Genomic DNA, 19,842 nt, shown 5'->3' on the forward strand with positions numbered 1-19,842 from the left:
TGGAAGTGTTCGAAAGAACATTAGTTCCGAACTTAAAAAGTATTTTTCATCTCGGAACTACTTTCTCTCGGAATACATAGGATCATTTTACTTGTCTTTATCCCTAACCATCACTTGACTTTTAAGTTGTACAGTTCATCTTGATTATTTGTTGTTTAAGTTCCACATAGTCATAGTGATCAAATTTTCATCTCGGAATATACTTCATAATGGCATCCCGGAATTCCACTCTAGAAAAGTATTGCATTCTGCACTTCGGAAATTTCAAAATTCACTCCGTAAGTTTTCTCAAATCCTACTCCGGAATGTTTTACAAATCATTTTCCGTAAACTTCTTCAAATCCCTTCCGGAAATTCTTCAAAATCATTATTTCAGAATTTTGCTCCGGAATCATAAACTTTTTTCCCGAAATCGGAATCAATTTTTAACTACGGAATCGAAATTCTTTTTAAACTGAAACTTTCTCTGGATTATTGCCCATTCCGGACCATTTTTCAAAAGACCATGTTCCAGAGCTCAACTCTTTATTCTCCGGATCTTACAATGTCCAGAACCGCTCATCCTGAATACCAAAGGTTTATAAGGCGAAACGTTTTCTGCTGCAATGGTTACTTTGTGAGGATCCTTATCCAATCTTCCTTGATTTTGGTGCCACGACTGTACGTCTCCAAAAGCAACCATCCAATCGCAGTTTGGGTTTTCTATTTCAAGCTTAAAAAAACCCTACCTTTCCCTTCCCAAGTCAACTCCACCTCCAAAAGTTTTTTTTCATTAATGCAACCCTATTCGAATTCGGACCCTCATCATTACCACCCTTGACCCGACTCATTTCCCTTACCTATATATACCCATCATAAACCCCTTTTCCCTTTAAACTTTTAAACCCTCTCAGTGTTCATCGTGTTCTTCAAGCACTCATCCGTCTGCAACAATGGCCTCCCAATCTTCTCCATAGGAAAACACACCAACTGCCTCCACTCCTAAGAAATCGATTGCAAAGAAGAAACCTTCCAAGGGATCATCGTCATCTACATTGCCTGAACCCTTTCTCAGGGATACAACTCAATTGTTTTCCCTAAACCCTATGGATTACAATGAATCCAATAGAGTTATGATCGAGTTCATAGCAAACCGTCCCATCTCCATCCCTCTCACTAAGTTCCTGAACCACCTCTTCCACTTCATCATCTCCACGGGGCTTTCACAAGAATCAAAGAAGAAGACGGTATATTAGAAACAAAAATCATTGGAGACAGAATCGTACCCATCTACAAGTCGACATTCCTCAAAGCAATTGGTGTTAAAGAAAACCCAGAGGATTCAAAGTACAAGAACCCACCCCAGAAGAGTTTCAAATGTTCTTGAACCACATAGGATACAATCAGGATTACAGGGCAAAAGACTTCAAGAAATCAGCTGTTTCCGGACTCTGGACCGTGCTGATGCATCTTATCATTCGAGGACTTCCCGAAAAGTACGGCGGTGTGGATACTCTCAGTAAGGGCTGGTTGTATGTGGTATACAACATCTATTCCAGACGTGATAATGCGGTTGATCTTCCGGAAGTGTTGTGGCAAGACTTCTACAAGCTTTCCATTAAGAGAAAGCAGAATGAGATTTCAAGCCCTAGGTTTTGGGCTTTAACTACTCAACAACTCTTCACAGAGCTTTCCGAACCTCTTTCTTGTGTTGCAACTCCTCTGGAGATATGTATTTCTTTCAAGGTTGTTAAATCATATAGAATTTCGGACCATTCCTCTTTTGGTCCTGTCCGGAGGTTACCTCAACATATGTTCAATATCATCCCTTTCGATTCTATTCATTTACAAAAACATTTGGAGACTTCGACTGTTTTCGACCTAACACAGTCTGCCCAAGTCCCCATTGAGCCCATTTCGGAAGTGGCCATGCCAACATCTTCCGGACCAAGAAAGACCAAGAAGTCCGCCAAGAGGAAAACTTCCCCTACTATGTCAAAGCCTAAAAAGAAATCCAAAGTCAGTTCCTCCTCTCAACAAGCTGATTCTGGCCATCCGAACACCCCTCCTGCCCATTCATCTGAGGTACCCCTCGATGATTCAAAATCACATGCACACACTCACGGGGAGTCTCCACATAATCAACCCTCACCTTCTCAAAAAGGTTTTGCAAGTATTGAACATAGTTCGTTGCACCCCCTGGAACACACTAAGGTGTCTCTTTTGATATTCCTACTGTTTCTTCCTCACGCACACACTTCGGAACCCCTGTTCCAGACCCTAAGCATTCTGAAGCTGGAGTGGTCCCTCCGACTTCAGATGCCACAACTGGTCTGATACCTAGAAGGTGCACGGGACGACCAGTTAGTTCATTAATGAGGTTAATTAATTATAATAGATCTTATTCCTAATAATATCCCTTTTTTAAGGTTATTCAAATATTCAATTAATTTTATTATCCTTTCATTTATTCAAATATATATATGTTAACGAGTCAAATATCTTTCTAATCAAAATAGGTTCCAGATCTTTTTTCATTGCAATTGACATTGACGAGACTCAACACGAGTTCATTCAGATATGTAATAAATTTTGTTGTATTCAGTTTTTATTTACAAATTTTGATCATTTAGAATTATGAAAGAATTAGGAATGGATGTTTTTTTATAGGAACAATCATCCCTTCAAAATCATATAGAAGAATCGAATGAGTCTCAATTGTTTCAAGGTATTGTAGTTTCCAAGCAATCATTTCTTTCATTCTTTTTCTGCTCTTCCACGGCTTGAACCTTGTCAACTTTCTTATTGGAACTAAGAACCATTTCTTTTATTAATACATTTAATGGTTTTGGCTTTTTCTTTTCTGATGTTGCTATTTCATAATATTTTATCTTATTGTTTTTGACACTCGTATTAAAATTATTATGATGTTGCTATTGCATAATATTTTATCTTGTTGTTTTTAACACTCGTATTAGAATTATTATTTGATATACTGGTTGTTCATTTTATGTTTCATCAACTTAATTTATTTCTTGTTGTTGCACCATTTCCTCTGTCGTAGATTGAGGTGGAACATTGGTTGCCCATACACAGAAAGAAGTTAACATAATCCTTAATTTAGGCACAACAAATTTACATATCTAAAATCACAATGTAGTTTAGTATGTTAAAAAAAATTATTCTTGTTTGCATCCAATAGTATTAGTTTTTTTATAACACATAGAGTATACATATTCTACCAAATTATCAACACACTAACTATGCAAGAAAATCATAACAACTCACATTCATTCTACCAAAACACATAGCTACATCACATTATACACCAATTACTCTGTATAAAAAAAGCCAACATTTTTCACATAAGAGCTCATACCAAAACACATTTGTGATGAACTATTCTTTATGAATCAATTCAATTCCACCAGAATTCTCATACAACACATGCTTCACGAAGATTCAAAAAAATACTTTAAATCATAAACCATCCTCTACATATTATTTCAGACCTCAAAACAAACAATCTTAAAAATCAATTCTTTCAGAATCTACTATATTCCAGTAGAATTTTGACACAAAAACAGAATTCATGAAGTTTGAAAAAACGAAAAAACAAAACTTTTAATCATAAACAATAAACTACATTTTATAGCTTCCATGGGATATTAAACACACCTAAAATTCCAGAAAATTATGCATAACAAACCCTAAACTAAGAACACACAGAAAAACTAAAAAAAAACCCAAAATTTTTTTTGTTGTTATAAATCTTAAAAAAATGTACCTTCAGCAGGTGCAACGAAATCAACATCGTCTAAATTCAAAGCAGTGTCGGGTGTATTCTTGTATTTCGACTTGAATTCCTTCTCGAATCTTGAACTCGATCTTCGACTCGTCATTCTTTAAAAATATTTTCAATCTCCTATATCACACACTTTGTATCCTCACATCTCGAATTCTTGTTTATAATGTACTATTATTATCAATTCTTCTTGATCGACCACTAATTTCGAACAATTTTGCTCTGATTTCTTCACCGGTACATCCTTCGCACTTTGTTACTAGGTGCGTTATTAATGGAGAATGCAATCAGCTTTTCCCAGTATATTCGGTGTTACCTTATTTAATGCACATGTAAAATTACATTAATAGCCTTTGGCAACCGTTTATTCCTATTAGAACGTATTTTCTTATTTTTTAATCTAATAATATTAATACCACACTTTCCAATTATAAGATAAGTTATTGGCTCACATTTAACCCTACCCGATACTAGCCCATTAGTCAATTAGTTGGGCTTTTAGGTTACTTTGAGCCTCATTGGGCCCATTAGGGCTCATTAGGCCCATTCCATCCAAGCATCACAAACGAGTCAATACGCAAGCTAGGCACACCGCCACCTAACACGGCGGCTGGTGGCGGCAAGAGGTGGCAGCCACCACCTCACGGTGGTGGTTATGGATTTCTCTATTGATTCTTTCAGTTACAATTTACAATAATACACAATATCCCAAAAATAAACACGTAATAAATACACACACAACCACCATGTGGTGGCAGGCAGTGGTCGGAGGTGCTAGCCACCACCTCACGTTAGTGGTGGTGGCTTTTCTCATGAAATCCAGCCAACAAAACCACACACACACATGCTCTTCTATTGTAAGTGAGTCTCGCCACCCACCTGGTGGCTCATGGCGGTGATGGCGACACAAGAAGGCGGAAGCCACCATGGTCGGCGTCCATGGTAGTTTGTCTTCGGGTCTTTTCCTGTCCATCGAGCATCATAACACGCTCAGCAACCCAAAACACCCACACTTAGCAACGGAAGAAGAAGAGTATGGCGGTTCACCGCTTTCATGGTCACGGAGCAACAACAGCACAAGGCAGTGGCAACAGCCATGCTATTGGCCGACTATAGCGAAACCGCACTCGGATGGATCTTCAATGGCATGACAGTGGTGGTGGTATCAATGCAACCGTGGAGCGAGAATAGCATAGGGCCATCGGCGCACAAGAAATAGCCGCTCAAACGACGGTGCACTACTAGAAAAACAGCCTTTTACAACGCTCATTGCGCGTTGTAAAACACTCAGACGATGCGCAAATGCACGTCAAGGAAGGCATTGTCATAAAAAGAGATGACGCGCATTTACGACGCACAATTATGACATGCAATGCGTATCAAGGAAGCCCCTGTCATAAGGAAGACGACACGCACTTACGTGTCGTAACCTTACGACGCGTGAGTTTATGACACGCAGTGCGTATCAAGGAAGCCCCTGTCATAAATGAAGATGACACGCATTTGCATGTCATAAACTTCATTAACCATATACGATATGCATTTACGATGCGTTTTTACGATACTCATTTACGCATAATACAAAATTTTGTAAACAAATATATACTAAAACAATCAATTTCATCCAATATCATGTCAAAAAATTGTAATACATTGATATTAATGGGATCTAATTGTACATTGTTACTAAGAGGTTTTCCCTAACTATATAACCTAATACTAAATTGCTGCAAAGTAATGCTACACAAAGATGATAAACATCAAATTACAACTAAGTAGAGTTGCATCTTGCCTTTCATAATTCTTTAAGACTAATGAACCCCTGCTCTGATAATTCTTGTGACCTGATCAAATAAAAGTATAAAAATTAATATGCTAATATAATAAATAGAAGAATCAATTAAAATTGGAAATGTACACGAGGCTGCAACTTTCAACTAAACCGGTTCAAATCCCAATACAACTAAAAGCAACTTTCTTTCTTGAGTGTCCCTATTACACTTTCAAGTGGATACTAAAATTATCCACTTAAAATGCATTTTGAACAGCTCATATCGATATGGATAAGCCATCCTGCAATTTTTTTTTATCCATATCACTACAAATCTCTATTTAAAATTATATATTATAAAAGTTATGCATATCTTATACAAAATATAATAACATGTTTAATGTTTAAGTTACCTTAAAGCACCCATAATTGGATATTGTGTTCCTGAATAATAGAGAAACCGAAACTGGTAGCATATTTCAAAAGATGCAACATACTCCAGATAGCCAATTTCAAGGTAAACCAGATGGCCACCTCTAGTAGCCAATAGCACTTGTTATGGAAATTAAAAAGGTTAGTCAAACTTATTTATTAAAAGAACAAAATACCCTTGGTTCTACATGAGTAGCGTTAATAGTGGCAACGTTTATAGAGTAGTCATTGGGTGCATACAATTCGTTTCGTAGCTCTCCTAAACTTGACATCACCAGTCTCATAACAACAATATTGTTAACAGGACCTGCCAAGTGCCAACACAACAAATAAATATATATATTTTTTTGTAACTACAAGAAAAGTAGCAAAAATAATATTTAAAAAATTTTACCTTTTTCAGGGACTTATCTGCCAAAACCTTTGTTGTAACAGATGACTTATATAGTTGGGACTCATACTCACCTCTACAACTAAATCCACATGTTTGAAGCTATCATAACTGAGTACACCTTTCAACAGAGATACATTTCTTTCAAGCTTCTCCTTGGTCATTTTCCCTGCCATAAGATGGCTGTGCAAATTGGCTGAAGATGAAGATAACCAAGTAAGAGTTGTGAGTTGTGACCATACTTTTTACGCTCATATCATGACTCACCTTTGATTTCACCGAGTGCAACCTCCAGAGAATTCTCATCATCCTCCTTAAATATTACATGAAAGTTAGCAAGGATAAAAGTTGTTGCTATTGCTATTGACCCCGGACCAATAACACAAACGCTATTTACTTTCCTTGGCTGCAACCCCATATAACTATAATATTCATAAGCTCTTTTTTTAATATATATAATAATTCGACCTTAATAAAAAAATTATAAAACCATTATACATTATATTGTTTTGATTGCCAGTAAGAAAACCATTTTTCCTAGTTACCATGTTTCAAAAGGATAAAATACATAAAAGCACAATGTAGTTTCTCCATTTTACCAATTTACCCTTTTGAATTATTATTATTTTTCCTAAAAACAGCAAGTAAACCAACCTTAAGGTGGAGACCAGTATCTGATTCTTTAAGGCGCAAATAGGCTTCTTCAGGAAGCAGTTTTCTCCATATTATTTCCTTTTCTTCATCCACCTTTTTCATCTCTTCAATATCATCTGATTTATTGTTTGATGTAATTTCCTGTTCAATTTTGTTGCTTTTATCATCAGATTTTTTCTTAATTTCCTTTAGTAATCCCTTTCCTAAACCCTTAACAGCTGATTTTGGTTCTACTTTAGCTTCTGAAGTAGTTTTAGATTCTGATTTGCAGTTCTGTCAAGCCAAGTTGTGAGGTACGTGTGGATATGTGTGCATGACATGCCAAAGAAACAAATTAAATCATTAAAAAAAAGATTTGTCATTTGAAATGAAAGGAAGATGAAGGTGAATCATGTTTCTTACCAGTGTTATCTCTAGTCCATCACCAAAAGCAAACCCATCTATAGCTGCTACTAAAGGCTTTCTTGTAGTTGGACACACTCCTTACGCACCTGTATGAAGTTGAACATTGTAAAATATCTGAAGATAAAAAGATTAATGTAATAGAGCACAAATCAATGAATTATCATCTATTTACCTGTAGAATTCTTGACATATAGCGCATGAAGCAATTTCTTGATAAATGGACTTATTAAGAACTTCAAAACATGGTGGGTTGATGATTCCATAAGAGATATAATCACATACACATCCGCTTGTTGTTATAAAGAATATAATGTGAAGAATATACGGTAGACTCTTGTTTTCTAATAAAAATATTTTTTACCATAAGAAAATTTACGTGCGCTGAAAAGAATATAGATTTGATCAAGGAATATTAATCAGCTTCAAAGGACTTCTTGTGGTCAAGTATTATCTGGATGAAAACAGAGAAACAAGATTAGAAATTTGGGAACTCCTGTTAACAATATGAAACTTCTTAATAAAATATATACCTGCTGAAAGAGAGATCTAGCAGATGACAAAAAGAAACTACGGGAATCAGCAACATGTGGAGAACTTAGCCAGAGATTACGGAAGCCACTCCAAGTATCAAGCTATGTGCATTATATTAGCCGAAGATATCATTCCTCATATTGAGGAAGTATTGTTATAGTTGATAAACCATATCTTCATTATAGATAGTGATAGGATATTGTATAAATATCAATTGTAAATCATTGGAATGACACGGGAAAATTACCAAGTAACATGGTATCAGAGCACAAATATCATTAACCCTACTTCACCTCTTGTTCTTCCCTGTACGCCATTTTTTTTCTCTTCTTCTTCAATGGACCCAAAATCTCACCCAGCCATCACAGTCACAAACATATGGAACTTCATTCCGTTTATACTGGAGATGAAGAGCGGACAGTACACCTCATGGGCAGAATTATTTCGCATCCATTGCAGGGCTTTTCAGGTTGTAGATCACATTGATTCTACAATCATCCCTCCTTCAAAACCTTCTTCTTCTTCTTCTTCTTCAACCTCAACAGAAGCTGATAAAACCTCCACTGAAGCCAACAAAACTAAAGCATTAGAGTTTGCAGCATGGTCACGACTTGATGCTATTGTCAATGGATCTACAACACAATTTCTAATGATCTGCTGCACACAATTTTGAAACCAAACACCATTGCGTGTCAGGCATGGACTGCCCTTGAAAACATTTTTCAAGATAACCAGAGCACTAGAGCTGTCTATCTTGACAACAAATTCGTCTCTACAAGACTTGACCAACACCTTAACATCTCCTCCTATTGCCAAGCCATGAAGATGCTTGCTGATCAACTAGCAAATGTGAGAAACCCGGTTTCCAACCAACGTCTTGTTCTTCAACTAATTGCTGGTCTCAATGAAAGCTATGAAGGGGTCGCGATGATCATCCAGCAAACAACACCCTTCCCTGATTTCTATGAAGTCCGCTCCAAACTCATCATGGAAGAAGCTCGAAAAGCTCATCAGGCTGCTGCCACTGTTGTATCCCTAACCGGAGGCACCTCCGCTACCGCCTTGACTATTTCAACACCAATGACTCATCCAAATTTTGGAGATAGCAGCCGCCTTAACCAACAACAGGCAGATCCCTTTACCTCTCGTGGACGAGGACGGGGTCGAGGAGGACGCAGTCATGAACGATCTTCCAACAAGCGTGGATGTGGTACCAACAATAACCAAACCCAACAAACATACAATCGGGAGTCCCGCCCCTATCAGCCATGGACTACACCGCCACCATGGGATTTTCCCAACTATACAACATGAGCTTACCCGCTTACCCATATCCGACTCAGCAATATGGATCCTCCAGACCTCCATCAGTTTCCACCAGGATTCTAGGCAATCGACCTCAACAGGCCTATCCGGTATCAGAAATCAGCTACACACCAATCGATATTGAGCAAGCTTTTCACATAATGGCATTACACCCACCTGATCAGACTTGGTATGCTGATACCGGAGCAAGGTCCCACATGACTCCCAACACAGGTAACTTCACGTCTTATATCAATAATGGTCTTTCTCAGAATGTTATTGTCGGTAATGGTTCCATTATTCCAATTCAAGGCACCGGTAATCAAACACTTCCTTACCCTTTTCCTCGTTTTATTCTAAAAAATGTTCTTCACACTCCAAATGTCATTAAAAATCTTTTTATCCATTCGTCGCTCTACTATTGACAACAATGTTTCCGTAGAATTTGACCCGTTTGGTTTTGATGTGAAGGACTTCCAGACGCGGACTCTAATCCTCCGTTGCAATAGTACCGGTGCTCTCTACCCTTTCAAGCTCCAGTCAAATTCCCAAGTTACACAACCTTCTACTTTTGTTGCAATTACTAGAGACCTATGGCATCATCGCCTTGGCCACCCGGGCACGGATGTTTTATCTTCTTTATGTTCTACTTTAAATTTTCCTAGATCAAAACTTTTATCTTCTGTTTGTCATTCTTGTGTGTTGGGTAAACAAGTAAAGCTTCCTTTTAGTACTTCTCAGTCAATAACTCATTTACCTTTTGACATTATTCATACGGATCTATGGACCTCCCCTGTGTTAAGCTCTAGTGGTCACCGCTAATATATTTTATTTTTTGGATGACAAAACCAATTATTTATAGACTTATCCTCTAGCCAATAAGTCCTAAGTTTTTTCCATCTTCATCCAATTCTTTGCTATGGTCAAAACACAATTCCATTACACTATTAAAACCATACAATGTGATAATGGTCGTGAGTTTGATAACCATCAATTTCACAATTTTTGCTCTTAAAATGGCCTTCAATTCCGCTTTTCTTGTCCGCACACATCTCCTCAAAATGGAAAAGCTGAACACAAAATACGATCCATTACTAATATCCTTCGCACTCTTCTCACCCACTCAAACGTACCCATGCATTTTTGGCACCATGCACTCCACCATGCTATGTACCTGTTAAACATTCTTCCCAGCAAACTTATAGCCAATCTAACCCCTACACATCTTCTATATAATCTTCAACCCTCATATTCACACCTTCGCACCTTCGGTTGTCTATGTTACCCACTTACTCCATCTTCCACCATCCACAAACTCCAAAAACGTTCTCGGCCCTGCATTTTCTTAGGCCACCCCATCAATCACCGAGGGTACAAATGTTTTGACATGCAAAATAAAACCATTATTATATCTTGCCATGTAATATTCGATGAAACTATTTTTCCCTATCTTAACCTATCATCACCGACCCCTACAACCCAACTACCATCAGACCCACACCCACTAATGTGGTCCGACTCCATTCAACCAGCCCCCAACGCAGCTACGCCTCCCCCATTGGTTGTCAACAATGCTCCAGCAACCACCCCATCACCTCCCCTAATCACTTATTCACGTCGTACAAGGACTACCCTTCAACAACCGCCTACCACAACAACAACCCCTTCTGGTTCGAACCCCCTACCAATCACCTCACAAACACCTTCTGTTCCTCCTACTCATACTATCCACACCAGAAGTATGTCTGGCATTTCGAAACCCAAACAACACTACAACCTCCATACTTCTACCTCTATCTCCCCTATCCCTTGAAACCCAATAGAAGAACTTAAAAACCCGGATTGGAATAAAGCGATGACAGACGAGTTTCAGGCCCTTATTGATAATAAAACATGGGAGTTAGTCCTGAAACATAACAATATGAATATAGTGCGTAGTATGTGGATTTATTGCCATAAAACTAAGTTTGATGGTTCTTTAGAGTGATACAAAGTTCGTTTGGTTTGTGATGGCAGGTCTCAAAAAGCAGGTATCGACTGTGGTGACACTTTCAGCCCCATGGTAAAGCCGGCGACAATTCGGACTGTTTTGTCCCTAGCTCTTTCTAATGAGTGGCAAATTGACCAACTCGACGTGAAAAACGCGTTTCTACACGGACATCTACATGAAACGGTTTACATGCATCAACCCCCCGGCTTTCGTAATCATTTATATCCAAATCATGTATGCATGCTTAAAAAGTCTCTCTACGGCCTTAAACAGGCATCGCGGGCCTGGTACCAAAGATTTGCTAACAACGTATTCACTATGGGGTTCAAACATAGCAAATGTGACCATTCACTATTCGTATACAAAAAGGGAACCCATATTGCCTTCCTCCTTCTATATGTAGACGACATCTTACTCATCACCTCCTCACCCGGATTACATCATAAGTTTATGGTTTTATTAGCAAAAGAGTTTGCCATGAAAGATCTTGGACCCCTAAGCTACTTTCTTGGAATTTCGGTGTCTCGTTATAAAGATTCAATTTTTTTTGTCACAACAACAGTACGCCACCGAAATTTTGGAACGAGCAAGCATGACCTCATGTCACCCAACTTCCACACCAGTTGACAGTAAGGCCAAATTAAGCAGCACCGATGGAACTCTTTTGCCTGACGGGGAATACAATATCGCCAGCTGGCAGGGGCTCTCCAATATTTGACCTTCACACGGCCAGACATAAGCTACACAGTTCAACAAGTTTGCATGCACATGCATGCACCCCGAACATCTCATTTTAATGCTCTTAAACGAATTTTGAGGTATATTAATGGTACTCTTGTTGGATTAATGTCTAAGTCCATAACTATAATTGGTAAGACTTGACCCGACCCGGCATGGTCCATTTGGGTTGCATACCATCATGCACTTGGATAGACTATAATGAGAGAAATAAGACACTTATGGTTATTAATATATTATAAGTTCTAGTATATTAATAATAAGAATAATAAGATTATTTAATTAGTATTGATCAAGAATTAATCTAGGATTAATTAAGTGATCAAAAGAAGACTAATTAAATATATGGGTTGATTGTGTAAATCATCCATACTTGTATAGTGGGCTAATGCTCCATGGATAATCAAGTTGGGCTAAAACCCATAGGATGGTCCATGGATGCTCCATGGTGTATTTGTACCCATGGATCATGGAAATGAAAGGCCATGTCAATTAGGGTTTACATGGTGTAACCCTAACTATATAAGCATCTTATTCTTGACCAAAATCGGCCACTAGAGTGTGTGAAGTGAAAGGGCTAGCCGATTTCATGAGTTGTAGAATTCTCTCAAGTTATTCTAAGTGTTTTGGTGATTGTGATTCCATTTGAGGCTTCCACACTATTGGGGCTAGGCACTCAAGCTTCATGAAGACTTTCTACATCGATTAAGAGGTATGTATTTTATCTTGTTACACTCATTGTTTTTGTATGCTAGATTAGGATTATACCTTGGATGTTCTTATTTGTATGTATAATAGAGAAAACATAGATCCAAGGTATTTAGGGTTGCATGTACACTTAGGAGTATTTGAATGCTCAAAACCCAACAGTGGTATCAAAGCCTAGGCTTGTTTTCTATTATACTTGATGCAAATTGCTAAAAAATGCTGAAAAAATCGATTTTCTGGCTTTCTGGGCATTGGACTCGCCGAGTCCACTGATGAACTCGCCGATTCCATGAGTAAAATCATCCTACTCGCCGAGTAGGTTCATGCACTCGACGAGTAGGAGCCCCAGACAGCATATATTCGACGTTTTTGGCTAGAAATGAACTAGGAACATTACCCTAAGTTGTTTTTGAACTTATAAACTTGTTTTTGAACTTATAAACTTGTTTTTGATGTGGTAATGTTCATGCTAATCCAATTTCAAAGATAATTGTCAATAGATTCATGTTTTGTATTACTTTAAGGTTTAGACTAATTACATGAAAAAGTTTGATTTGAATTATCTTGTTCTTATGAGTTGCTTAGATTAATAGGAAAGTTATGTGAAATTAGTGTTTTCAATCCAAATTAATCTAAGAGTTGATTCTAAAATGTGTTTTTGTAACTTGTCCTCAAGTTATATGAAAAGTCACATTTAAGTTTCATAAAACTCATAAAAGTTGGCAATGGTTACAAAAGATGATGAGTCTTGTCCTAAAGTTATGGAGGTTCAAGAGTCACTTCATTAATAAATAAATAAATAAATAAAGTGTAACCTTAATTAATTCCATAAGTTATAAAATAAAGAAAAGTTAATTCTTTTATTAGTTTAAAGTCTTCCATAACTTGTCCTCAAGTTATGGAACTTGAAGAGTTTTTTGGATTAAAACTACTTTAAACACATAAGTTATGAAATTAATTAGTTTTGAATAGTTTCAAAACTTGCCCTCAAGTTTTGGAATTTGAAAATTTTTCACTTATGAATACTTTAATTCCAAGTTAGCCCTTAGAATTTTAAAAGTTAAAATTCAACCCTTATACTTTATAATATTATAAGTTAATAATATATATATATATATATATATATATATATATATATATATATATATGTATAAGAGTAAAGTCAGTCTTACCGCTAGTACGCCTCATTCACGAAGCCGGTCTATAAGGTGGGTATAAGGTTGTTGCCTATAAAATGGTGACTTAATGGGTGTCCACTCTCACCCACCGCTTGCTTGACCGGTGGAGGGTCGTTAGCCGAACGGGTTTGACAGGACTATAATTCTCCCTTCATTAAAAGTATTAATGATAAATACTAAGTAACTAAACTCTTAATAATACCCAATCTTAGTTACTTAGGAAAAATGTGAATTTGGTGCTAGCCCATGGAATTCACACTTTGTACCTTACCAAGTCGTTGGTGGAGTGTGTGTGGTTAACCGGCACACTAACTTGGACTAGTAAGGATCACGAAGGGTGACTTAATGTTTGTCATAGATCAATGGAGCGTGTGTGGTTAACCGGCACATTGATTGGGTGATAATATTAAGGGTACCAAGTGAATTGGTATGGTTGTTCACACCTTATTTTGTGATCCTCGGCATCCCAGTCACAAAATTTGAGAGGGCACACTCGAGATTGAAACATGCCTTTGAAAAGTTCAATGAATCTCAAAGATCTAGGAGTTTCAAAACAAATTAAAACCTAATAATACATTTCGTTTATCTTGGTGGAAATTGGTGAATCGTCATTCACCTACCTTCAAATATTTTATAGCTTGGATTACGGCATCCCTCTTCTAAGTTATAAAATAGTTTGTAGGGTCCTAGCCATAATATTTCATATTGGGTGTTATATTAAGGACATAAGATCACCTATCTTGAATATCTCCCAAAAGATGTCTGGTTTAGACATTTATGATCTTCCCAAATCTCTTGAAACAAGCTTTCCTAATGAAGATGATGTCCCATGGATTGATGGGTTTTAGCCATAAGAACTTTCCTATGTACGCATGCAAAACCCTAATGCTCGGATCTAGGCTTTCTAATAAACATGCTTTGAATCCAAGTCTTCTGATTACTAATTAGGTTAAATAACAACATTGAAACAGATCTAGAATCATACCTTTGAGTTCCTTGTTGATCTTGAGGTCTTGGAGCTTCTAGAGTCACAAATTTCACTCCTCTAATGGATTACAAACACCAATAGCAAGGAAGATGATTTAGGAGAGAGGAGAGGGGAGGAATTCAGCCAGGGTTCTCTTGCTTTAGGAGATGTGTTGAATTCCCTATGCCATGGGGTCTATTTATACTTGTAGACTCCTTAAGGGTTACAACCTAAACCCTAATTGGATAACTTAGACTTTAAGTTAATCCATATCCTTTCCTTGATAACCCTTTGGACGATTTTGGCTTATCCTAGCCCTAGAAATCGTCCAATCCTATATCAATAAGGATTTACGGTCTAAAGTTTAACTATCAAACAATTGACAGTTTATACCCCTTTATTTAATTAATCTCTTTAAGTCACCAAATTAATTCTAATTAATTCTATGACTTATATAAATCAAATAACAAATATATTATTCATTATATTATTCTCATAATATATTAATAATATTTACTCTCTCTTAATAAATCATCCTATCAAGTTGCTATGCTGAAGGCAACCCAAAAGGACCATGCACAACCGGGTCAAATACTTGTCTAATATAGTTGCAGCCTTAGACACTATTCCAACAGTCTCCCACTTGGATAAGTCTAGTAACTATATTCACAAGTACAATTCGGTTTGCAATCGTAGCTCTCAAAGACGTTGTCAACTCTGATCTAATCAATCTTGTCCTTTAGATAAGGGAACGTACAGTCCTCTGTTAGATATCATGCTGACAATCCTATGGAATGGTTAGTCAAGCATTTAGGTTTCTCGATCTCTGATTTATTTGACATAGAACTTAATCGAACACATCAATTCAGTTCTGACCGGGCCCGACACATAAGTCAAATCAAATCATCGAGCGGCCGAGATATCGCTTTTACCCTCTTGGGATAAAAGTAATAGATAAACTGCGACTTATATGCATTTACTTATTCATTAATCAACTATACACAACAATGCGTTTTATAACACCGAGTTACTGATGCGTTTTCGTATTATCAATGTACAATCAATTAACAAATAACAAACCACATATCTAGGTTTTAAGACTATATGATATTATCGTCTTGCGACCACCTTTTATATCGTATTCCATAAGGTGATTCCAGCAAGCGCGGGTTTATTCCAATGCTCAAAACTAGTTCATAAGCACTCATGAACGTTGCAGCAATCCTTTGCTATGTCTAACACCATTTAGACATTCTACGCACCAATTCATGACAATCTTCATTCATATCTACTCCCAACATATGAACGATTGCGTACCATTCGAACAATTCGATTATTCCTAATAAACTCAATTATTCTGGAAGTCAAAACATGCAAAGTGAAACAATAGCTAAACAATTAACATAAGATAATAACATTACTCATAAATAAAACTCCTTTATTTAATCATCAAATGTCAATTATATTTATCTATTACACGTTTCTAATACTATCTAATCTATGCTAATATCATCCTTCAGCCCAATACTCCTAGCATGCTGCAAGTGCTTAACCCTACTCAGTCCCTTTGTAAGCGGATCTGCTGGGTTATCTTCTGATGATATCCTCTTTACTACGAGTTGTCCTTCTTCTACACGATGTCTAATGAAGTGATACTTTCTGTCGATATGTCTTGATCTACCATGATCCCTCGGTTCCTTGGTCAAGGCAACCGCGCCTTCGTTATCACAGAAAATCTCCATTGGCTCCTTTATGGCAGGTACAACTCCAAGATCACCGATGAAGTTCTTTAGCCATATTGCCTCCTTCGACGCTTCGCTCGCTGCAATGTACTCTGATTCGCACATTGAATCAGCTACGGTTTCCTGCTTGGAACTCTTCCATGTCACTGCTCCTCCATTTAGGGTAAAGACCCAGCCCGACTGCGAACGGTAGTTGTCCCTGTCGGTCTGAAAACTGGCGTCACTATACCCTCGCACCTTCAAGTCATCACTCCCTCCGAGGACTAAGAACCATTCCTTCGTCCTCTGAAGGTACTTAAGGATGTTTTTCACTGCAATCCAATGTGCTTTGCCAGGATTCCCTTGATATCTGCTAACCATGCTCAAAGCAAAGGCTACATCAGGGCGAGTACAAGTCATAGCGTACATGATTGAGCCAACTGCGGAAGCGTATGGTACTCGGCTCATTTCTGCTATCTCAGCTTCGGTACTCGGACTTTGAGTCTTACTCAATTTGGCATTACTTTGTATCGGTAGTTCTCCCTTCTTTGAGTTTTCCATACTAAAACGTTTTAGTACCTTCTCTAAGTAAGTATTCTGACTAAGTCCAATTAGTCTCTTACTTCTTTCTCTTACTATCCTTATTCCCAAAATGTAAGAAGCCTCTCCGAGGTCCTTCATAGCGAAGCACTTCCCGAGCCAGGACTTAACCTCCTGCAGATTCGGGATGTCGTTTCCTATGAGTAATATGTCATCGACATATAGAACAAGGAAGCTTACTATACTCCCACTGGCTTTGACATATACACAAGATTCGTCTTCGCTTCGTACAAATCCAAACTCTTTGACTTTCTCATCGAAGCAAAGATTCCATCTGCGAGACGCTTGCTTAAGTCCATAAATGGACTTCTCAAGCTTACACACTCTATTCGGATGCTTCGGATCCACAAACCCCTCTGGCTGAGCCATGTAAACATCCTCAGCCAACTTTCCGTTAAGGAAAGCGGTCTTGACATCCATTTGCCAAATCTCATAATCATGAAATGTGGCAATTGCTAACATCACTCTAATAGATTTAATCTTTGCAACTGGCGAGAAGGTCTCATCATAGTCAACTCCGGGAGTTTGAGTAAAGCCCTTCGCGACCAATCGCGCTTTATATGTGTGTACGTTCCCATCCACGTCGGTCTTCTTCTTGAAGATCCATTTGCACCCAACGGTCTTACGTCCGGGCACGTAATCAACCAAATTCCAAACTTGGTTATCATACATGGATTGGATCTCGCTATCCATTGCCTCTTTCCACTTTGCAGACTCCGGGCCTGCCATGGCTTTCTTATAGCTATTAGGTTCATCAAGGTTTACTAGTGTACCATCACTAATATACGTGTCCCCTTCGGTAGTAATATGAAAGCCATAAAACTGGGGATGAACTCTAACTCTATCGGAACGTCTAAGAGGTAAGGATTCGTCAATCGGTTCAACTGGAGTTTCCTCCTCGGGTTGAGTGTCAGCGGTAGAGGTTCCTTCATCTATCGACTCTTGAATCTCTTCAAGTTCGATTTGCCTCCCACTGTCTCCTTGGCTCATGAGTTCTCGCTCTCAGAAAACTCCTCTCCTCGCAACGAAGACAACATTGTCCTTCGGTCTATAGAAGAGATATCCAAAGGATGTCTGCGGGTAGCCGATGAAAATACATCGCTCACTTCGAGGTTCAAGCTTGTCGTGAGTATCTCGTCTTACGAAAGCCTCGCAACCCCAAACCTTGATATGTGCCAACGAGGGAGCTTTCCCTGTCCACATCTCGTGAGGTGTTTTGGCAACCTTCTTAGTAGGGACTCGGTTAAGGATATGGGCGGCAGTCTCTAAGGCATACCCCCAAAAAGAGATAGGTAGTGAAGCACGACTCATCATAGAGCGAACCATATCCAATAAGGTTCGATTACGCCTTTCTGCCACACCATTCAACTGCGGTGTCCTAGGAGGCGTCAATTGTGAAACTATTCCACACTCCTTGAGATAATCGTGGAATTCAAGACTTAGGTACTCTCCTCCTCGATCGGATCGAAGCATCTTGATTTTCCTGCCCAATTGATTCTCCACTTCATTCTTGAACTCTTTGAACTTTTCAAAGGTGTCTGACTTTTGCTTGATTAAGTAGATATACCCATATCTACTATAGTCATCGGTAAAAGTCACATAGAAGCGGTTCCCATCCTTCGTGGTTGATCTAAACGGTCCACATACATCGGTATGTATTAGGTCCAATAGACCCTCGCCCCTTTCACATGTACTCGTGAAGGGTGACTTAGTCATCTTTCCAAGCAAACAAGACTCGCATGTGTCATCTTCCCTAAGGTCGAATGACTCCAACACTCCATCCTTTTGGAGTTGGGCTATGCGTTTCTTGTTGACATGTCCAAGACGACAATGCCACAAGGATGCTTTATCCATACTAGTGGAAGAATCAATATTCAAAACATCATTTCCTAAGTTATCAACAATCATAACGGTTTCATATATTCCATTACATGGTATAGCTTCAAATTAAAAGACACCATTTAGATAAGCCAAAATAGAACCATTCTCATTATTAAAAGAAAATCTAAATCCTTGTCTATATAAACCATGAAATGAAATGATGTTTCTAGCCATTTCTGGCGAATAGCAACAATTGTTCAAATCTAAAACCAAACTATTCCTAAGCACTATAAAATACACTCCAATCTTGGTCACAGGAGATGATCTTTTGTTCCCCATGATTAGATTGATCCTTCCTTGCTCCACATCCCTACTTCTTTTTAGTCCCTGCACATTAGAACAAATGTGATAACCACAACCGGTATCAAGAACCCAAGAAATAGCATGATTAGAATCGTTAGATTTGATTGTGTATATACCTGCGAAAGATGGCTTGATCTTTCCCTCTTTGATTGCTTCCAGGTAATCTGGGCAGCTTCTCTTCCAATGTCCTATCTTGTGGCAGTGGTGGCACTCTGCCTCCTTTGGGTTAGAGCAGGGCTTAGCGGGATCAACTTTGGTCCCACTAGAAGAGGCACCATCTCGGGCTTTCACCTTGCGATAGTTCTTCGATGAAGCTTTCCTCTTCTTTCCCTTTCCTTGACCAATAGCCAAGACAGGAGCAGCGGACGGATTGGGAGTAGGTGCAACAGACTTGTCCTTGAAGTTGCTCTCAGCAACCCTCAAGAGACCTTGGAGTTTGCTTAGGGTGACCTCTTCTTTGTTCATGTGGTAGGTCATCCTAAA

At 38.3% G+C, this 19,842-nt stretch overlaps 1 protein-coding gene across 1 annotated transcript; it reads left to right on the forward strand.

Annotated features, from left to right (window-relative positions):
* The first annotated feature begins 8,305 nt into the window (after positions 1-8,305).
* On the forward strand, positions 8,306-9,282 carry LOC145076495 (uncharacterized). Its single transcript, XM_079022352.1, has 2 exons — positions 8,306-8,590; positions 8,665-9,282. Exons 1-2 carry the CDS (start codon positions 8,306-8,308, stop codon positions 9,280-9,282), a joined length of 903 nt encoding a protein of 300 aa, XP_078878478.1.
* The last annotated feature ends 10,560 nt before the right edge of the window (positions 9,283-19,842 follow it).

The sequence above is a fragment of the Lactuca serriola genome, chromosome 9 (assembly GCF_051521515.1).
Source record: "Lactuca serriola cultivar US96UC23 chromosome 9, Lser_US96UC23_V15, whole genome shotgun sequence".
In the NCBI taxonomy this organism is placed as follows: Eukaryota; Viridiplantae; Streptophyta; class Magnoliopsida; order Asterales; family Asteraceae; genus Lactuca; species Lactuca serriola.